We start from the raw sequence: 21,349 nt of genomic DNA on the forward strand, positions 1-21,349 counted from the left end.
TGATATACAGAGAAGTTATTACTTTTTGCTGTACACAGAGGAAACATTTCATCAATTTCATAGGCAAAATAGTCCAGCAAAATAATGGATATACATTTGTATTATTCAGTTTTTAATTTATTTATGTATTTATTTTCATGATTAAGGCTTGAAACGACACATAACACTGGCCAGGGAGAGTCATCTTTCATGAAACACTGGGAGTTAAAACTTGCTACATGAATTGCATTGTATCCACAGTGGGAAGTAACAAAAGTCAAACCGTGGATTTCTACAGGTAAAATGCAAAAAAAGGATCATTCATTGGCATTGGTTGCATGAAACAGCCCAACATTTCATTTGGTTCCAGCATACACGAATATGGATCGAATTTAGTGGCTGGGAGTGTTAGTTTACTCAAATAACTTCTTTGAGATTTAGCTCGCACAAAATTAACAATAGATTGTCATTGTCTAATGTAGTTATGAGGAGTGCAATAATACTCTCTTTTAATAAACTGTTTTCGTCAATGGATGCTACAGCAGCGTGTTTGCTTTCAACATTTAGCTTGTAGTCGATGTGCACATTCCACCATGATGTACCTGATCTGACCTGAATTTCTCCACCGTGAGACTAATAAAGGCATATCCAATCCAATCCAATCCAATCCAATCCAATCCAATCCAATCCAATCCAATCCAATCCAATCCAATCCAATCCAATCCAATCCACTGGTGAAGAGACGCTTTGATCCTCTCCTCTTTCATCTGGAACTGATTCGTGTAACAAAGAGGGTACAGAAAGTGCTTAAGAATGAATGACTCTCTGTGTGTTTGTGTTGTCATGTTATTTGTTATTTAGCTTTTTCTGTTCTTTTGACTTCAAGACGGCGCCGCCAGAGTCGCTGCCTTTCCAGAAGCTCTTGTATTTTGTTTTTCTACTTTCATTCCTTTGCTGCTGTGAAATGTAATTTCTCCACTGCAAGACTAATAAAGGCAAATCTAATCCAATCCAATACACAAAATTAAAGGATTGGCCGTCAAATTTCAGCAGACGATTGTTGAGGTGGAGACCACCACTAAGGAAATAGTTTAACTAAAATTTTCAGCATTCAATTATTTTAGAGTAATTTCTATTCTTAAATGTAATCAAGGCTCGTGCAGTTAATGAGTGTGTATTGATATTGATCACTAATTTGATGATCACAAAAGGCAACTATACTTTTAAGGCAAAACTTTCATTGCTGGACAACAAGGCGACTGAATTTTGAATTTACACGGCATGGTTGAAGAGACACAATTCTGATTTTCTTGCTCTCAATTCTTGAGTTGAACATCTTCAGATCGGACTCATGCCTCTTTTGAACCTGATACATAGAGCATAATGCAGCAGAAACTCACAGATCAGCTATATCCGGTCAATGCAAATTCGAGGTTATTGACTTCAACCAATCCCGTCTGCTCATAAAACATAAATAAAATACACGTGTTAAAAATCTAAACTATATGTACCATAAACATAACTCATGTTGTCATTTAAAATATACAGCATGGAAATAGGGAATCTCAAAAAAAAAAAAAAAAAAAAAAATCAACCATTCTGTCGGAATTAAACTGCAACTTTCCACTTGGACTAACAGTGCAAATCAAGCCTAAGGTATGTGATCACTTGTATACTATCTCTTCTGTTAAAATAAAATGTCAAAGTATACAGTATATAAGACAATAAATAAACATATATTCCAGCAACTATATAGATAAAACCTCTGGGTATTTACTTAGCGTTTATATTTGACATTGAGGAGAACATATTAGAAGAGTGCGGCGTATACGTGTATGTACATCACAATAGAATACAACCATTCTGTATGTACACTTGCTATGAAAGTTGAAAGAGCCTCCTCATGATGATGTTTTGGGTTCGATCCTCAAGGATGTTTCGTAAAGACGTTCCTCGTCCAGCACGGAGCTGTTGTCCAGTAAGTACTTTGCCACCTGTCATGACAGAAACTAAATGTTTAGTTGCACTAATCTGGTTAAATAATACAGTAAAGTCTCGTTATATCGATATTCAAGGGAGTCCGAAAAAATATCGATATAACCGGGACTATCGATATATCCGACCCTGTTTGCATGTAATTTTCTCCGTGCGTGCATAGAAATAGTATCGATATAACCGGGACTATCGATATATCCGATATCGATATAACGAGACTTTACTGTAATAATAATAATAATAATAATAATAATAATAATAATAATAATAATAATAATAATAAATAATAATAATAATAATAATAATAATAATAAATAAATAATAATAATAATCTTTTCCCTTTCGGCTTTTATAATAATAATAATAATAATAATAATACATAATAATAATAATAATAATAATAATAATAATAATAATAATAATAATAAATACAGTAAAGTCTCGTTATATCGATATTCAAGGGAGTCCGAAAAAATATCGATATAACCGGGACTATCGATATATCCGACCCTGTTTGCATGTAATTTTCTCCGTGCGTGCATAGAAATAGTATCGATATAACCGAGACTATCGATATATCAGATATCGATATAACGAGACTTTACTGTAAATAAATAAAAATAATAATAATAATAATAATAATAATAATAATAATAATAATCTTCCTTTCCTTTCGGCTTTTATAATAATAATAATAATAATAATAATAATAATAATAATAATAATAATAATAATAATAATAACAGTACTAACAGTAGTAACAGTAGTAACAATAGTAACAATTTTATTTCATGTTATAAGATTTCATGTTATGGTTTCAAGATTGGGAGCCAATGTAGGGTAGGGTTTCGGATTAGGATTTCAAATAGGAATTTTCGAAATAGGATGAGGCCGTGAAAGGATTCAGAATAGGGTTACGGTTTCAAAGCAGTATTTCAAAACGAAGGGTTCCAAAGCAGGGTTTTAAATTTGGCTTAATGTTTCAAAATAGTATAAGGGTTTCATTCATGTGGTTTCAATGCATGCGCATAATATCAACATAGTTAGCTTTCAAAGTCGTGTGAGGATTTCAAAGTAGGGTTAGGGTTTTAATGTTGGGTTTGAAATTACCCCTTGAATGTAGGGATTCTAAGCAGGCTAACTGTTGAAAAGTAGGTCCTCAAAGTACATTCACCTTTTCAAACTAGGGTTTAAAGTAAAGTTAGGCTTTCAAAGTAGGCCTTAGGTTTCAAAATAGGCTTAGGGTTTCAGAGTACGATTTCAAGGAGGATTTTGAGGTTCGAAAGTGCAATTTCAAAGAGGAGTTAGGGTTTCAAAGTCATTATATTTTTAGAGTATTTCAAATAAGCATTAAAGGACAACCGACGTCACTTTTTTGTTTCCTAACTGACATCAGAAAAACGTTTTATAGCATCTAAAATACCCCAAAACGCAGTATGATATTTTTAGTCAAATGCAAAACACCAATAAAAATGACTCAAAGTGTCTAAAATGTACTTCAATTTGAAACCGGAAGTGGCCAGTTTCAGAAGGTCCCGCCCCCATGTTCGTGGTGTCACGGCAAGACATCTTGCCTTGCTCAAGAATCAAAACAATGGCTTCAGATTCGGAGAATATGCTTTCTTGTTACTCATCCAGTTATGAATATGATTCAAATAGTTCTGAAGAAGAAAGCATACATGTTTGCAATTGATTAAAGAATTTAATCCGTGTCATTTTGAAGCATCAGGGGTGGGAAATGTGGTACTCAAAAAAGGCAGAACATGGCGACAAAGCTGTGTAAGGAATTAATCAGCCCGCTTCCACAGGCTGATTAATTCCTTACATGGAGCTTTGTCACCCTCTTCTGCCTCTTTTTGGTGCAACACGAGGTTTTTAGACCAAACAAGTACAGTAAAATGCATTGACGTGATGGAAGGACTGCTACAATGTGTCCTTTTTTTCAGTCAGGGGCGTTCCTTCAGTGACGTAAAGTGAGGCCTCGTCACCAACTCAAAAACAAGACTTCCGGAATATTCAGTGCGAGTTTTGAAACGTAAAATATAGCTATGTGCGTTGGAATCTTTGTAAAATACGCTCAGTAGAAGTCATTTGAAGCCATTTTACAAATTATGGACACAACTTGTCCGGAGACGTCGGTTGTCTTTTCAGGGTTTCCAAGTCAAGTTAGGCTCTCAGAGTACATTTGAAATTTGACCAAGGGTTTCAAAGTAAGTTTAAAATTTGTTTTGGGGGGGGACAAAGATTACTCATTGCACATCATGTGCGTGTAGATGAAAAATGTACTTGTACTGCTTGCATTTATCGTTACTCTGATCCCTCTAATGACTAACAAATTCTGTCTTTAATGCCAAAACTACACTTGTTAAGGTTTGTAGTCATGTTAGAATGTATTACTCGCCAGAGTGAACGTTTATTCCGTTTATCTCCAATGAGGCCAGGAGAGAGAAAAAAAAAAACAACAAATCACCTTTGGTTGATTATCGATCTTGTACGCCGTCTGCTGAAACTGCCGAATTTCTCTGATGATGTGTGATATCTGAGGGTAAACAGGAGAAAATGATTGCAGTCATTTTTCGGGAGACATTCCATTTGTTGTCTTTTGTAGAGCACATAACGTAAAACAGCGAGACAATTCCGTGAAGATGTCCTTCACCATTCTCATCTTGGAAAAGTTGACCAGGTTGTCCTCTGTGTAGTTGGGTGTTCCTTCCTCAATGAAGGCCAAGTCGGTCAGGTACATGCCCAGGTAAGGAACACAAGGTGGGTCGCAGCTGAACATGCACACAAAGACACAATAGTACAGTGGTGTCAAAGTCATTTTTTGCCGCGGGCCACATTGTAGTGATGGTTTCCTCTCAAGGGCTGTTATGAATTTGGGGAAGCCATTAGAATGTGTAATCCCCTCCACATATTACATATAGAGCACACAACAAATTAACGAATAACTAGTTTTCAAATCAGAAGTCAAGAATAATGACTGTTATTGTGGTTTACATCCAAAAATAAGATTTTTTTGTGAGGATTTTAGCAAGCATCATGGAATTTCACAAGTTTGATTTGCTTTCGCGGGCCGAAAAAAATGATGTGGTGGGACGGATTTGGCCCCCGGGCCTTGACTTTGACACCTGTGCAGTAGTAGTTTGTTTACGTGTAAATGAACTGAGAAATTATCTCTGTAGCTTATGGGGTCAAAAAGCTGACTCACTTCTTGAGGGCCTCCCTCAGGTTTTTGAAGCGACCCTCTGATGATACCAACTTCTGTAACTTGTCAATCACTGTTTTAGTCTAAGAAAATCAAACAGACAAAACACACACAACCTAAGAATAAGAAGGATATACTGTACAAAGCCTCCCAGAAAAAAAGGTTTCCAATTGTCTACAGAAGCCACAAGATGGTGGTGACAAAATACTACTTTTGCCTCAAGGAAGATCTCAATTCACTTCATCATAGTTCCTTGCGACAAGATGAAGTCCAAGTATAGTAATCCCTCGTTTTCCGCGGTGAATGGGAACCAAGACCACCCGCGTTAAATGAAAATCCGCGATGTAGATAGAGATATATAATAATAACCCACGTGATAAGACAGAGGGGGGTGCTGGGTGAGGCTGAGAAGATGCACAGAGCAAAATAAATAAATAAATAAATAAATACACACATAAACAAATAATAACATTTAATAAATAATACATAAATAATAATAAATAATCAATAATAAATAATTAGTAATACATAATAAACGATAAATAATCAATAATTAGTAATACATAAATGATACACAAAATAAATAACACACAAGATAAACAACACACAAAATAAATAACACACAAGATAAATAACACACAAAATAAATAACACACAAGATAAATAACAAACAAAATATATAATACACAACATAAACAATACACAAAATAAATAACATAAAATAAATAACACACAAGATAAATAACACAAAATAAATAACACACAAGATAAATAACAACATAAATAATACACAACATAAATAATACACAAAATAAATACTACACAAAATACATAATACACAAAATAATAAAAAAATAAATGAATAAACAAACAAATGATTGTAAATAAATACATAGATCATGTGTACAAAATAAAAACATAAAAAAATGAAAAAAAAAAAAACAAACAAAAAATATTTTTTTTAAAAACTGAAGCCGGAATATGTGTTAGTTCACTGGATTCCATTGAATATTGTGTGATTGAGATTAGTGTAAAAGAAGACTTTTGAGTTTGTTAGCGTCAACGCCAAAAAAATTCTCGCTAATTACAATCCACTTACTTAATCATTTAGAGAATCTCCACTTGACTCCACTCGACTCGACTCGAAAGACTTTGCAGCCTACCTGCTTGGAGACTTTGAGCCAGGTTCTCTTGAGGCGGAAGATGGCGCTGCGGTTGAGTGACGACGTGATCTCCAGCACGGCGTTGTAGTTGTGCAGACAGCGGCAAATGTCCGCCGCTGCCACCCATTTCTCGATGGCCGCCACCCTCATGTTGATGTCATCCCACTGCAGGATCTCAGTAGCAATTCTGTCGCTGATCTGATTCAAACAAAGCACATAAATCGCGGTCACTCTATTTTGAAACGCCAACGCGTTCGGTCCGTTATTGCTCTGATAGACGCACGTCATTGAAGTGCTTGGTTGTTTTCATGATGTACGGAGTCCTTTCATTCTTGTCATTCTTCATCCAGCCTTGACCAAAGAATTCCCTAGGAAAAAAAAATCTCATATAGTAAAGATAATATGCTGCTACTGTTACACTTCAATACAAACAACTCACAATTTATGATAAAACACAAAGTATAAAAAGTGTGGCTACGTTTTTGGATGCACAGGGTCGACTTCTCTAATGTTTCAGGAGGAGTTAAAGCCCCACTTTCTCTTCTTTTCCTTTTGGCTTTTCCCTTCAAAGGGTCACCACAGCAAATCAGTGTCCTCCATCTTCATAACGTTTGATTGGCATGTTTGTTTTGGCCAAACCTTTACGGCTGATGCCCTTCCTGACACAACCCACTGTATATATCCGGGCTTGGGACCGGCACAAGAAGACACTGGCTTATATCCCCTTGTGGCTATAGAACAAGCAAGAACTGAATGAAGATGAAGATGCTCAGTAAAAGGCACTAAATTACTCATATCGGGTATTTTTGATAAATATTGAATCTAAAAACCCAGTGGGCGCTGGACATTTCACAGATCCAATTGGCTAGATCCGGTCAGCAGATATGTATCATATTCATGCAAAATTGATGATCAGTTGTAATATCATAATTTCCCAAACCAATGTCATTGATCAGATCTGCAAAATAAGACATTTCATTAAGCCCAATTGTTATCACTTCATGGATGTTCTGTAGTGCCATTTTTAACCATTTAAATTTTGTCATATACAGCCGGATATATTTTTTAAATGTCCACATTCACATGTACCTCCTGAGATGTTGCATCGCCATGCATTTCTTGTTGTATTCCCATTAAGCCACAAGGGGGTGAAAATTCCCAATAAATGTATTTCCGAATTAAAAAACTTAAAATAGGTTTATTTCAGGGCTGTGAAGAGGTGAGGAGGGCTTATTCCCACTAATGTCATCCTGTGCAGCTTCACATATCTGACGTCACCACTGAACCCATCGGAGGATTTTATGTCGACCAACTTCAACCCATCTCAGACGCCATTCATTTCCCAATATAGTGAGACCTCAATTTACGAACTTAATTGGTTCCCAGACAGAGTGTGTAAGGCGAAAAGTGTGTATCTCAAAAAAAAAATTCCCATAGGAAACCATTAAAATGGGAATAATCCGTTCCTGGGTTTCCATAAAATATAGTTTTTAACTAAATAAGCCTTAAAACATACCTTATTCTATGTATAATAAATGTGCTATTGTATTGTAATGAAAGAAATACACTGCATTGTATCACAAAGTCACAAAGAGAGGCACATTACATGAGGACTGTAATTAAAGAAATAAACTGTGTTTAGTTTTTTTCAACTTCTTCGATTGCCCCAGACCGTCGCTTTGAGAGCACGGAAACACCTTGTGCAACAGACGCACCTTTGATGGCTTCTCTGTTCCGGAGAATGGGAGCAATGGTTGACTTAGCATAGCCGTGCTCGGCCACTAAATCACACAAACGCACACCTCGTTCGTGTTTTTCAATCAGCTCCTTCTTCTCAGCAACGGTGATTTTATTTTATGTCTTCTTGGGCTGAACACGAGCCTGTGGTGTTTTTTTTTTTCACTCCCATCATAGCAAAATTATAAGCAAAAAGCTTCAAGTAGGCGATCGACGTCTGCATTCAATGAGAGGGGGTGTGCAAAGTAGCGCCGGCTGGAGCGCTGTTCGGTCGTGTGCTTCCGCCGAAGATCACCCCGCCAGCCGTGTTGGGTGTGTATTATGAAAAAAGTGCTTATTTTAAGTTTTGATTTTCATAAATTAGAGGTTCTTAAGACGAAAAGTTTGTAAGATAAGGTGTTTGTAAGTTGAGGTCTCACTGTACGTTATCTGTCTAATCACATTTGTCACATGGCTGAGTCATATTTTGTCAGGAAAGACAATGACCAAAAGTGTATTTCATTGCACTCACTCATACGGGATGACCTTGAAGATTAAGTGATCGAGCAGAGTAAGCTGCTCGGCGATCTCCAGGGCAGAGTGGCTCTCAAAAGGCTCGTTCCTGCACTCCTCCATTGCCTGAAACATACATATACAACAAACACAATATTGTAACATGAGAGCCGAAGATGAAAGGCGACTGGGCTGATGATGTTTTCCTCTCACCGTGCGAATGATTTCTTCTAGGGTCACTTGGTTGTCTCCGGGGTCCTCCTGTGTGAGCGTCCTGCAAGCAATGTCACGATTTGCAAGGTGGTGGTGTTGGTGGACCCCAAAAATGCAGGCAGGAGGGAGGAGCAGGGCATATTTGACAAATTGTATTAAATAAAGTCAGCAGGAACATAATATCAAACAACAAAGTTAACAGAACTAAAAGGTACAAAGTAGCAAACAAAGCCATGAATAAAACATGACGACGAAACAAACCTGACAATGTGAAACAAACAATGACCCGACATTGAATGGTCATGCCGGGAGTCCTTTTAAGTGCCACTGATTAAAACAACCAGGCGTGGCCCTACATTGCCACCCGTTGGTCACAAACCGAAACGTGACATGCAGAGTGAGAAAAGTGCTTCAAACCTGTCTGTGTTTTGGAAATAGAAATGAGCCACTGCCACTTCTTTTTTTCTAATAAACCCCATGACGAGGTTCTTCGTTTATCACATTGTTCCAGCCTTAGTAGGTTAACTGTACCTTTATGTCAGTGAAGAATTTCACGTTGTGTCAACATTTTATGGAAAAAAGATTTATGGAAATAAATATCTTTATCGTACACTGAATAATATGCCGTGTTGAATTTCCTCAATTATATTTCCTCAGATGGTTCTACAAAATAAAACCATTTGGATCCATTTATTCATCCATATTTGATTAATCCGATCTCTCGTCTATTAAAAAAAACAAATCTGGATACAGATCATTTTATTTCACACAACCACTCTAAAAATAATTAGGTAAACACCATTTTTTTTATTAGTGTGTATCTATGTCTGAAAAGAAATAAACCCACCTAATAATGTTTGCAGCAGCCTTTCTTTCCTGTGTCAGGAGTTCTGGGTCATGCATCACCTCCTCAAGAAAGCCAATGACCCTTATCTTCAGCTCTGAGTTCAACTCAAAGTCCTGGAGATCAATAACAAGCGCTATTGATATCTATCTATCCATCTATCTATCCATCGTGAAAAGCGTGTGTACCTGGGCGTGTTTGGACACCCAGTGACGCAGTACATTCAGGACTCGGTTTGTAGCTGCTCTTCGGATAACAAACTCCTTGTCTCCATTCCTCTGGTCTGTCGAAAATCCTGCCAATAGGTAAAAGATAATACATTCACCTCGAGAAATTAGTGCATCATGGAAAACTCAATTTATTTTCAAGGTTGAAATCGAAAAGTGAACTCGGTTTGTTGATTGAAGCTTGAAGTGAATAAAAATCCCCAATTTTGTTAGATTAGAATATTAAGAAAACAAAATTAGTTTAAATCTGGACGCTAGGTAACAGTTGGCATGATGAAAACAATTTTCTTGTATTAATATTAAAAATAATAACTCTCTCTCCCAAATTTATATTATCGAGACACTATCTTTCGTGTTTTGTATGCGAGGCTGTTTGTTTATGTGTGAATTTGCGGCACATTGTCAAATTTTGGAAAATTCTCAGTAATAAAAATGCTAAAAAACTATTTTAACTCATTCACTGCAATTCCCAAATTTATTCGGGAATTGAAAATATGATGTGGAGCGCCATTCCAGAATTTGTTCAGGTTTTAATTTTCTTGCAGGGGTGCTGATAAAGCACTGGTCAGACTTCTGGCAATGTTTTTCCCTTCCACAAGGGGGCAGCATTTGCCTTTTGTACAGCCACCCCCACTTGCACCTCATACTACTCCAGACCCATATAACTTGGGAAATAACTATTTTTTCTGATTAAAAAAGAGATTCTAAGGTTTCTTACGCTGCATTGAATGTTTATGTAGTCCTAAAACTCGATATTCTGTGGGTCCTGGAATTTGAGTGAAAATGACAAAAACCCTGGCACTGGAGTGACCACAATGTTGCACATCTGGCAGTGAATGAGTTAAAAACATGACACGTGACCTCATAGCGTTTTGTATTTCTGTAGATTGTCTAACCTGGGGCAGCAAGGGACATGCGCCGGTATTTCTCTTTGGTCGGCGCGCCCTCGTTGGCACCAGCGGTGGCGATGGCGAAGGCCGACGCCGCCGAGAGTGCGCTGCGGTTATTGTCCAGTTCCCGACAAGATGATACAACCATGCTGTTGTTGAAGGAGAACAGCGTAAATTCTGTGGGCCAAGAAGAATTGAATGTTACGCTTCATTTATCCAATACAATTTCAGGGATGAGAAGGTTTCTTCAGCCGTCATCTGTACAAAAGTGAAGGTTTCGGACGTTTCACCTCCTATCCAAGAGGCTTCGTCAGCGAACTACAGTCTGACTGGTCGTATCGGCCCCATTTATATATCCCTAATGTCCAGACATGGTGGCGCCGGACACAGCTATGATAGGTCCCTACTCTCAGGTTGGAGGGGGCAGGGGACCCCTCCCTGTGGCCCCACTGATTGTTCCTACATTCCTGACTAACGACTGGCCTATTACCCCCACTCCCCCCGGTATCACCTCATCAGCATAACGACCCTCGTCAGCATTGCGAAACTTTCGCAACCTATCATAGCTGTGTCCGGCGCCACCATGTCTGGACATTAGGGATATATAAATGGGGCCGATACGACCAGTCAGACTTTAGTTCGCTGACGAAGCCTCTTGGATAGGAGGCGAAACGTCCGAAACCTTCACTTTTGTACAGATGACGGCTGAAGAAACCTTCTCATCGATGGACCACTCCTGTACGACTGAGAGCTTACACAGACGTAATACAATTTCAGGTATTTCTTTTAGTATTGATCAAATCTAATGTCCGTTGGTAGGCAACATTTGAACCTGTGACTTCTAAGAGTCAGCCTAATTATGAAACCCAACCCATTTGTGAGAATCAATAATACAGTAGTTCCACTTTTCAATCCGAAAAGGAATCAATAAATACAACAAGCTGTCGTACCAAATGTAACCATAATAAGACAAAACTTAAAAGTCAATATTCAGAACAAAGAGGAAAAATGACCCCTGTGGCAGATAGACAGGTAGTTCATTTTTGTCAAATGTCATAAAAATAAACAAATAAACAAATAAATAAATAAATAACAACATACATACATAAATACAAATAGAATAATAGACAAATACACAAACAAACAAATACATAATCAGATAAATAAATGAATAAAATAAATACATCCAAATACAATACATACATACATACAATCATACATACATACATAAATACAAATAGATACACAGACAGATAAATGAATAAATAAATAAATAAATAAATAAATAAAAAGACAAATGCAGTAAAGTCTCGTTATATCGATATTCTCGGGAGTCGGAAAAAATATCGATATAACCGGACTATCGATATATCCGATCCTGCGGCATGTAAATTTTCTCCTTGCGTTCATAGAAATAGTATCGTAATAAGCAGTACTATCGATATAACCGATATCGATATAACGAGACTTTACTGTACATAAATAGAGAGATAAATACTGTACATACATACACACATACAAATTGATACATAGACAGACAAACAAACAAACAAACAAATAAATAAACAAATACAAATAGATTGATACATAAATACATACATAAAATAGTTAGACAAATAAATAAATAAATAAACACACATAAACAAGTAAATATTAAATAACTTCATAAATGAATAAATAAATACGTAATTAATAAATAGATAAATACATACAGACAAATATCTAAATAGAGAGATAAATTCATACAAACACACATACAAATTGATACATCGACAGATAAACAAATAAATAAATACATACAAATAGACGGATAAATAAACAAATACATCCATAAAAATAGTTAGATAAATAAATAAATACACACATAAACAAGTAAATACATAAATAACTTCATAAATAAATAAATAAATACAATCAAAACAATCTACACTTTGTTCAAATAGATGGCACGTGTCTCTGATTTTTCTTCTCGTCCCAACAGTGCCTGTGGGGGCAGCTTCTTCTTTTGTAATAATTAGCTGCCATAAAAATCCACAGAAAAAGCAGAAGGCCTGTGTTAATCTGCTGATGCGCTTCAACTAAGCTCTTGTAAGGTTTCACTTTTTTTTTTTTTTAACTTCAGAGCTTAGACTGTATAAAAAAGTATTCATCGTAGGGTATCCCCTGCTTCTTACCCTAAGTTAGCTGGGCTGGTCAAGTGCAGACTCGTGAGCATAATAAGGACATGGGCAATATAACCCGAACGGAGGGAGGATCACAACCATTATTGTGTCCATTCCAAATGACAGGGTTGCAGATCGAAGGGCGGCATTGAGCCGAGGCGGACCAAATCGTGTGCTCGTCCTGCGGCTTGTGTCAGTTGCAGTGTTTGCCTGTGCCTCCCCCTCACATTTCCTCCCTGTCTTCCTCCATCAAACCGGGGGCGGTATTAGAAGAATACGTACATGGTTGCTAGGGTACAAGGTTTCCTTCTACCCACACTCGTACGGCACTGGCTTCCCTTGTATCCAACACCGTGGGAGGAGAACACACTGGGGATTAATTGTGCTTAACTGCCAACGGGGTGGATGCTCCATCTACGTGTGGTAGCAACAGGTCCGAGAAGCTGTGGGTCTTTATTTTATTTTTTCTCTCTCCCGACAAGTCCTTGTTTGGTTTTTGCCAGACTTGATGATTTCCATTTTCTGTCTACGTATGCACAGTTGCTGTTGTCATGTTAACTGACTCTATTGCTGACTTTGATGCAGCTTTGCACGTTAATGTTATGTACTTGTGCCAAAAACTATTATTTCGTTATCTGTTTATCATTGTGCCGCTTCGTGACTGGCAGAAGGCACAATTAACCTGTTTACCTGTATACAACTGAATAGTACAGGTACTGTTTTACATGACTGGGCAAGTTGCTTGAAATACAGTGAGACCTCAACTTACGAACTTAATCGGTTCCCAGACAAAGTGTGTAAGGCGAAAAGTGGGTATCTCAAAAATAAAATTCCCATAGGAAACCATTAAAATGGGAATAATCCGTTCCCGGGTTTCCATAAAATATACTTTTTAACTAAATAAGCTTAAAAAACTACACACAACATACCTTATTCTATGTATAATAAATGTGCTATTGTATTGTAATGAAATAAATACACTGCATTGTATCATAAAGTCCCTTTATGTACATTTGTGATGGTCATTTAGGGCTTGATGGAATGGCGTTGGAGGTCGAAAGTCAAAGGGAATTGCTGTTTGGAAAGAGAGGCGCATTACATGAGGACTGTAATTAAAGAAATAAACTGTGCTTTAAAATCAAGTTTTATTTACCTTTTTGATGGTCGTTGATGGCTTATGGAAGGAGAGTCACCTTCCATATGGACTGTTAGTAACTTAACCTCTGTGGTGTTCGGTCGTGTGCTTCCGCCGAAGATTACCCCGCCAGCAGTGGTGGGTGTGTATTATGAAAATAGTGCTTATTATAAGGTTTAATTTTCATAAATTTGACGTTTGTAAGACGAAAAGTTTGTAAGATAAGGTGTTTGTAAGTTGAGGTCCCACTGTATGTAAAATTTCATAATAATATTATGGTTACATATGTATAAAAAGTCGTATTCTATAAAGATCACTTGTAATTTGTTTGTGTGAGTTACGTACCACAATTTTTGGACTTGACGTTCTTGGGTGTCGACGGAGACTTGGGAGGAGACATCTCCGCTTCCGTCTCGTCAGTCTGACAGGGTTCTTCGTCACATTCCTCTCTCACTGAAACATCTGGATCGAGACGAAAAGAGCAGCGTAAAGATAAACGTGGGTTTTCTGAAGTTGGAATTAACACCACTGCATTCCCCAGAGCTCTAAGAGTATATTGTGTTTTTTTTGGTTGTAGTGGTTTACCTGAACAATGTCATAGGAACATTGTAGAGAGGCTTATGTGTCAACAAATACAGTGTAGTTAGTGTTTTGACTTTTCAATGTGGTCATTATTGCACTGCATATTTTGATATGATTGGCAACCAATCCAGGATTGTATTTCAGGCTACGTACGGCACTCCTGCACTGCTAGTGATAGATTAGTAATGTTCATTCCAGCTATCTGGCTGGCTAGCTAGTCATCTATTAGCTATCTAGATAACTAGATAGCTAGCTAGTTAGCTTTCTATCAATTTGAGTTATTCCAGGTTGAGTGAACGCTGGCGCGTGTGACTGCCGCTGCTCACCCACAAAAAAAAAAAATATATTGTGACTGTCAAGTGACCTTGAGAGTTTTGAAAAGCGCTTATAAATAAAATTTATATAATAATAATAATAATAATATTATTATTAATAATAATTATTATTATTATTATTATACATTAATATAATAATAATAATTATTATTATTAATATATTATACATATAATACATTAATAATAATAATAATAATATTATTATTATTATTATTCAAAATAAAACAATAAAAATGATCTTGATTAATAGTTTTTAGCATCTTGAACAATTTAAAGTTAAATTAGGCCACTCATAATTTAATGCATGATGAATAGAATAAATAGAAGAAGAAAGGCGCGTCAGCGCAGAGCGCCGATGCATATGTGGAACTGTCATGGCTTGGAATTAAAGAGGATTTACGTGGGAAAGGAGATGTGAGACAATCACTTTCATCAATGGATGCTACAGCTTCGTGTTTGCTTTCAAAATTTAGCTTGTAGCAGACGGGCACATTGCACCATGACGACCCCGATCCACTGGTGAAAAGGACACTTTGATCCTCTCCTTTTTATATCAAACTGCTAAATACAACAACAAGGGTGCAGAAAGTGAAGATTGAATGACTGTGTTGTCATATTATTTTTTATTTAGTTTTTTTCGTTTTTTGTTTGTTTTTGTTCTTTTCACTTCAAGATGGCGCCGTGACAGTGGCTGCCTTTCAAGCAGCTCCTGTATTTTGTTTCTCTACTTCTTCCTTTCCTCTTCCCTTAATAACTCTGCTGCTGTGAAATGTAAATTTCTCCAGTGCGAGACTAATAAAGGGTACTACAGTCCAATCCATCAGTATCATTCTGACCTTGCTTGTTGAGGACAGGCTCATCGGATTTGCTCTCAGTCTTGGCTTCTCCCTCATCGGTGATCTTGCTGGTCATGGTGCTGGAGACAAACAACTTGTTGATGTCCAGAGCGGTTTTACCAAAGGGGGACATAGCGGTGTGCATGCTCGCATAGCCGTTTGGGGAGCAGCTTAGAGCAGCGAGGTCCAGCGCTTTGCCTCCCGTGATGATAGGAATGTTGAGCGAGAGCTTGCGGCGGCGATTGGGTGACGACGTCTTGGTGATGGCGAGCGGTGGAGGGGAAGAGAACTTGCGACTGGCACGTGGAGATGTGGGAGGCTCACCATACAGAAGTTTGTTGTTCTGGCTGCTGGCAAAGAAGAGCTCCAATGCACTGCAGAAAGGGAGAATTTGTATCTTTAAACGTACGTTTTTCTTTTTTTTTTTACTTTAAGATGGCGCCGCAAGAGTGGCTGCCTTTACAGCAGGTCCCGTATTTTTGGTTTTTCTACTTCTTCCTTTCCTTTCCTCTTACTTTCGTCACTTTGCTGCTGTGAAATGTAAATGTCTCCACTGTGAGACTAATTAAGGCTAATTCAATCCAATTCAATTCAAATGTATATTGTATTGGAACACATTCTATGTGAATTCAGGAGTGTTTCTGAGGCCTTTTAACTCTTTCTGTAAAGACATAAAATCTTTCACATCAAGCGTTGGAGTAGTTTCTCGCACACTCAATTGGTTTGATTGGTTTCTCACAGGCGAGAAACAAAACGCAATCGTGCCATTTTGCATCCAACTCTTCGCATTGGAACAGAAAATGGCTTCCCACAAAGCAAAAATGTCAAAAAATTGTCCTGGTCATTTATATTGATAAAATTTCATGAAACTCCCACAAAAGGATAGAAGTTTGTCATAATTTTCCATTGCCAAATTCAGCTCATTAAATATGTCAATAATATTCTTTTTGCAACAGATTGTGCCTTTGGGATTTGTTGAAGGCCATTTCAGCCAATTGAAACACATTCAAAATAGCCAAATATAGTATGTTCCAAATTCCGCACTGAGGGTACACTTTGCTATGTTATGTGTGTCTTGCATACAGAGAGAGAGCATTAACGCCGGGCCCGTTAGGGAGCTCCATCCACCTCTTCCTTTTTATGGGAGCAACATTGTTTAAGACAGTATCCTCCTTGCACTGAGAGACACCCCCTCTGAAGGCCTATAAATAGCCTGCCAAGTGACAGCGGTAGAAGGCACGGGCGCTGCCAACAGCAACCAGCCCGGAGGAGGTCTACTGAGACATGGGGAGAGAGAGAGAGAGAGCGAGAGAGAGAGAGAGACAGAGAGAGAGAGAGAGAGAGAGAGAAAAAAACAGAGAGAGAGAGAGAAAGAAGCAAAGGTAGGCTGGAGTCAGTAACAGCGGATATGGATTCCTCCACGGTGAAGGCTGCTGCATGTGAGCGGGTGTTTGGGGACGCTTTGGCCACTGTGACAGTATGCGGTGCGTCTGGCCGCATCATTTGTTAAAAAAGGCAAGAGGATAGAAACTGCAGCCAAAAAAATGGGGGCTGGGGGGCGATGAAGTACAAAAACACCACCATCAACATTTAATACTGCTGCAGATGGGAGAGGAGGAGGGCGAGGGAGAGGGTGGGGTCCTGCAGCAAAGTACGGGGTTGTCATGGCGACAGTGTGGTGAAGAGAAGGATGGTCAGACTTGTGGAAAGAGGAATAAAAAGCGAGAAGGAGGGTGAAGGAAGGAAAGGTGGGTGGGATTTAATGGAGCGTGATGTCCTCGACTGGATGGACAGTGGAATGAAAATATTTGGGCTCAGGGGGGGTCATTGCAGGGGAGAACTATACGAAGTTCTCAAACTTGTCAACCTTGTGATTGACACTTGTGTCTCACAGTTCTTCGGGTCTGGGCTCAAATCTCAGTTATTGCCTTTCTATGTGTAGTTTCTATCGTCACTTCACTTTTTTTTCTTTCCAAATGACTCCAGACAGGCTTGCTGAAAACTAATTTGTCCATCGGTATGAATGGGGAAAATACAATTACAGTGAGACCTCAACTTACAAACTTTTTGTCTTACAAACGTCAAATTTATGAAAATTAAACCTTATAATAAGCACTATTTTCATAATACACACCCACCACGGCTGGCTGAGTGATCTTCGGCGGAAGCACATGACCGAACAGCACCAGAGGTTATGTTACTAACAGTCCTTATGGAAGGTGACTCTCCTTCCATAAGCATCAACTACCATCAAAAAGGTAAATAAAACGTTATTTTACAGCACAGTTTATTTCTTTAATTACATTCGTCATGCAATGCGCCTCTCTTTCCAAACAGCAATTCCCTTTGACCGTCGACCTCCAATGCCATTCCATCAAGCCATAAATGACCATCACAAATCTAAATAAAGTGACTTTATGATACAATGCAGTGTATTTCTTTCATTACAATACAATAGCACATTTATTATACATAGAATAAGGTATGTTGTGTGTAGTTTTAAGGCTTATTTAGTTGAAAAGCATATTTTATGGAAACCCGGGAACGGATTATTCCCATTTTATTTTATTTTATTTTCGCCTTACACACTCTGTCTGGGAACCAATTAATTTCGTAAGTTGAGGTCTTACTGTACTTCTATTGGTATTTCCGTATACCAAAGACAATGCTCACCGTGCAGGGATGGCACTGATGGGCTTCTTGTAGATGGTGATGAGCTTGTCCAGGACAACGTCTGCACTGGTGAAAACGCGGTAGGAGTGAAGAAAAGTGTTGAGGAAGTCGATGGAGAGGAAGCGCAGGTCGGTCAGCCTCTCTAGCAAGCGTTCTACGCTTGCATAGCGGATTTGCAGGACCTTGCAGGAGTTCATCATTTTGCTGAAACGGATGTCGACGTCGTCGCAGTATAAGCTGGTGTCGGATCTGCAGGGGCAAAATGAATGAGGATGTTTTGTGTTGTTTACAGAGAGGAATACAAGTGATTTTATGTACAGAAATGTCACTCAGTATAGTAACGTCTGTGTATGCTCTCATTCGTGATCCATCGAGGAAAAGGTTTCTTTAGCCGTCATCTGTACTTCTTTGAAGGTGTCGGACAGTTCGCTCCTCATCCGAAGAATGAGCGAACTAAAGTTGCGCTGGTAACCTTGGCCCTATATCCCTAATGGACAGAGGTGACCGTGCCAGCCCTCTGATATGAAAGGTCACTGATCTAAGGTTGGGGGAGCAGTGGACCACTCCCTGAAGCCAATATGATTACTCCAGGGGTACCAGCACAACTTTAGTTCACTGACAAAGCTCTTCGGATGAGGAGCGAAACACCTTCAAAGAAGTACAGATGACGGCTGAAGAAGCCTTTTCCTTGGTCACTCAGTAGTGGACAAAACGATACGACAGTCGTTCGAACAGCACATGCCACTTTACTTACGTGCTCAATTGTCTAAATCATGAAGCTAAAGAGTAGAATTTATCGGAAATGTATCACCGTGGCGATACTGGACCATATATAAGCCATGCATTGAGTTTCTTATAGTATTGTATACTTTGATTTGATGCTTCTAAAATGATGTACAATGCAACAGTTGATCAAATGTGTGTCTTATTGGAGTGTTGGAGAAAGGACTGCATAGGGAGACGGCTTAAACTCTCATTGATACTTTGATACTTTAACTTATTTCCAGTTGTGCGTGTAAAATGCCTGGTGTGACTCTCACTTAATCATCTGAGGCACGGAGACTTTACTGTTTTCCTCAAAAGCATTCATCATCAGACCATTGCAGCGGATGTTGTCGATGCACTAGGAGACGGATAGACAAAGCAGAGCAGATGGAAGCGTAAAAGTGTTAGTGGGTTCTCAGTGGTGAAGTCTGGGCTGCTGTTGTCTCCTCACAAAGTATACATAAAATTCTGCACATTACAATCTTAAAGTGTTTTTTATTGGTCTTTACCTGGCTGATGTCACTCGTCCACGCCGACTTTTCTTGCCGTGATGAAGCCACCAGGATGACAGTGTGAGGCTGCCCGTCTTTAGGCTCCACAATTACTTTAAAGTCCAAATGCTCAGTGTCCTGGCCACTCCGCTCCCCTTTAGCTGCAGCGTACAAATTCGATAAACCGTTCAACGGTCCCTGTACTGTATTTAGTTTCACGAGAAAAGGCACACCAAATGCTTTCTATGACACAGTAAATGGATGGCCAAAAGCCTGGCAAAAAAAAAATCAAGCACTTTGATTATATCTGATCTATCCTGATTTTTGATGATCAACAATAATGGAAATGTATGCTTTCAATCAACCATGACGTCAACAAACAGACTGCATTATTTGCTTCATTCAGTGCGTGACAATACAATACAATACAATACAATACAATACAATACAATACATATTGATTTATATAGCGCTTTAACAACAGATGGAGCTCTAACAAAGCGCTTAACATGGACAACTATCATATAACAAAGATGGTAGAAAGCACAAGGGAGTAAAACTAAGATCAAGTCTGAATCATGCTGAGTCAAATGCCAAAGATTAGAAGAGAAAAAGTACAATTAGAAGAGGCAAGAGTTATGGCAGCACAACTTTCTATTCCTCCTGTGGCAGTTTCTTTGGAAAATGTCAGTAGGTAGAGTTTCCTACGTTGCACCTGCTGATTATTACTTGCCAGTAAATCTGTCTTTGTTTGTAAGTACAACACCACAGCAGTGACACCCGTCCTGGAACGTATCTGTCACAACCTGCACAGTAGCATGGTAGCTAATTTACTGAGTCTGTTATAACTTACCCTCATCATCAGTGCCCTCTGGATCCTCCATCAGTGTGCAGTCGATGAGGGACACCACACCATTCTTTAAGACGGAGTGCATGTCAATTAAAGGTTATATGGATCACATTAAACTTCCAGCATTTATTCCAGGAAATAATCCCCTATTTTTAGCCCTCTAAAATACCACAAGATAGCACCAATTGATGTATTTATTGTTTGTTTGTTTATAATTAGTAGTAGCATTGTAAAATGACTTACACATTATATTTAAGTGTCATTGACACATTATAAAGGAATATTCAGAAGTGGGGCACCAATTACTGACAGAATTTTGCCATTTGTTACAATGGGGTTCTATTCTCAGCCCCTACAAAGGGGTAGAAGGGGTTAACTACATTGTCAGGCATTAACTAATTCACTGCCATTCACGAATGTATTTGGGAATTGAAAATATGACAAAAAACGCCATTCACGAATTTGTTCAGGTTGTGTTTTTTCATGCTTGGGTGCTGATAAAGGACTGGCCATGGCCTCTGGCAATGTTTTTTGTCTCTTTTCCACAGAGGGAAGCATGTCTCTTTTTCCATGTTAGTGCTTTGTTCCAGCTTCAGATGTTAAAGCGCTATATAAACCAATATGTATGTATTGCATTGTATTTTGGACATCCGCCCGCATTTCAAGATCATATAATTTCAGACACATGTAATTTAGGAATTAACTCTTTTTTCTGATGAAAGAAGAGAGTCTAAGGTTTCTAACACTATACTGAATGTTTATGTAGTCCTAAAAC

General features: G+C 38.3%; 1 protein-coding gene across 4 annotated transcripts in view; it reads right to left on the minus strand.

Moving 5' to 3' along the window:
- Nucleotides 1-1,563: 1,563 nt before the first annotated feature.
- LOC148900858 (ras-specific guanine nucleotide-releasing factor 1-like) overlaps nt 1,564-21,349 on the minus strand; it is a 32,710-nt gene continuing 12,924 nt past the window's right edge. For 2 of the 4 annotated variants that reach the window (XM_088992867.1, XM_088992870.1), the window contains exons 11-26: nt 20,578-20,641; nt 19,743-19,885; nt 19,509-19,591; nt 18,469-18,717; nt 15,796-16,169; nt 14,388-14,504; nt 10,752-10,922; nt 9,817-9,923; nt 9,632-9,744; nt 8,591-8,845; nt 6,626-6,710; nt 6,343-6,540; nt 5,183-5,262; nt 4,631-4,748; nt 4,445-4,513; nt 1,564-1,973 (exon numbers count right to left, since the gene is read on the minus strand). In XM_088992867.1, coding sequence (XP_088848993.1) covers nt 1,881-1,973; nt 4,445-4,513; nt 4,631-4,748; nt 5,183-5,262; nt 6,343-6,540; nt 6,626-6,710; nt 8,591-8,845; nt 9,632-9,744; nt 9,817-9,923; nt 10,752-10,922; nt 14,388-14,504; nt 15,796-16,169; nt 18,469-18,717; nt 19,509-19,591; nt 19,743-19,885; nt 20,578-20,641 — 2,319 coding nt within the window. In that variant the 3' untranslated portion in view covers nt 1,564-1,880. Of the gene's footprint in view, nt 1,974-4,444; nt 4,514-4,630; nt 4,749-4,778; nt 5,103-5,182; nt 5,263-6,342; nt 6,541-6,625; nt 6,711-8,590; nt 8,846-9,631; nt 9,745-9,816; nt 9,924-10,751; nt 10,923-14,387; nt 14,505-15,795; nt 16,170-18,468; nt 18,718-19,508; nt 19,592-19,742; nt 19,886-20,577; nt 20,642-21,349 lie in introns of those variants that run through there. The other 2 variants (XM_088992868.1, XM_088992869.1) reach the window with 2 other exon arrangements.

The sequence above is a fragment of the Hippocampus bargibanti genome, linkage group LG03 (assembly GCF_051943395.1).
Source record: "Hippocampus bargibanti isolate YZ-2025 linkage group LG03, ASM5194339v1, whole genome shotgun sequence".
In the NCBI taxonomy this organism is placed as follows: domain Eukaryota; kingdom Metazoa; phylum Chordata; class Actinopteri; order Syngnathiformes; family Syngnathidae; genus Hippocampus; species Hippocampus bargibanti.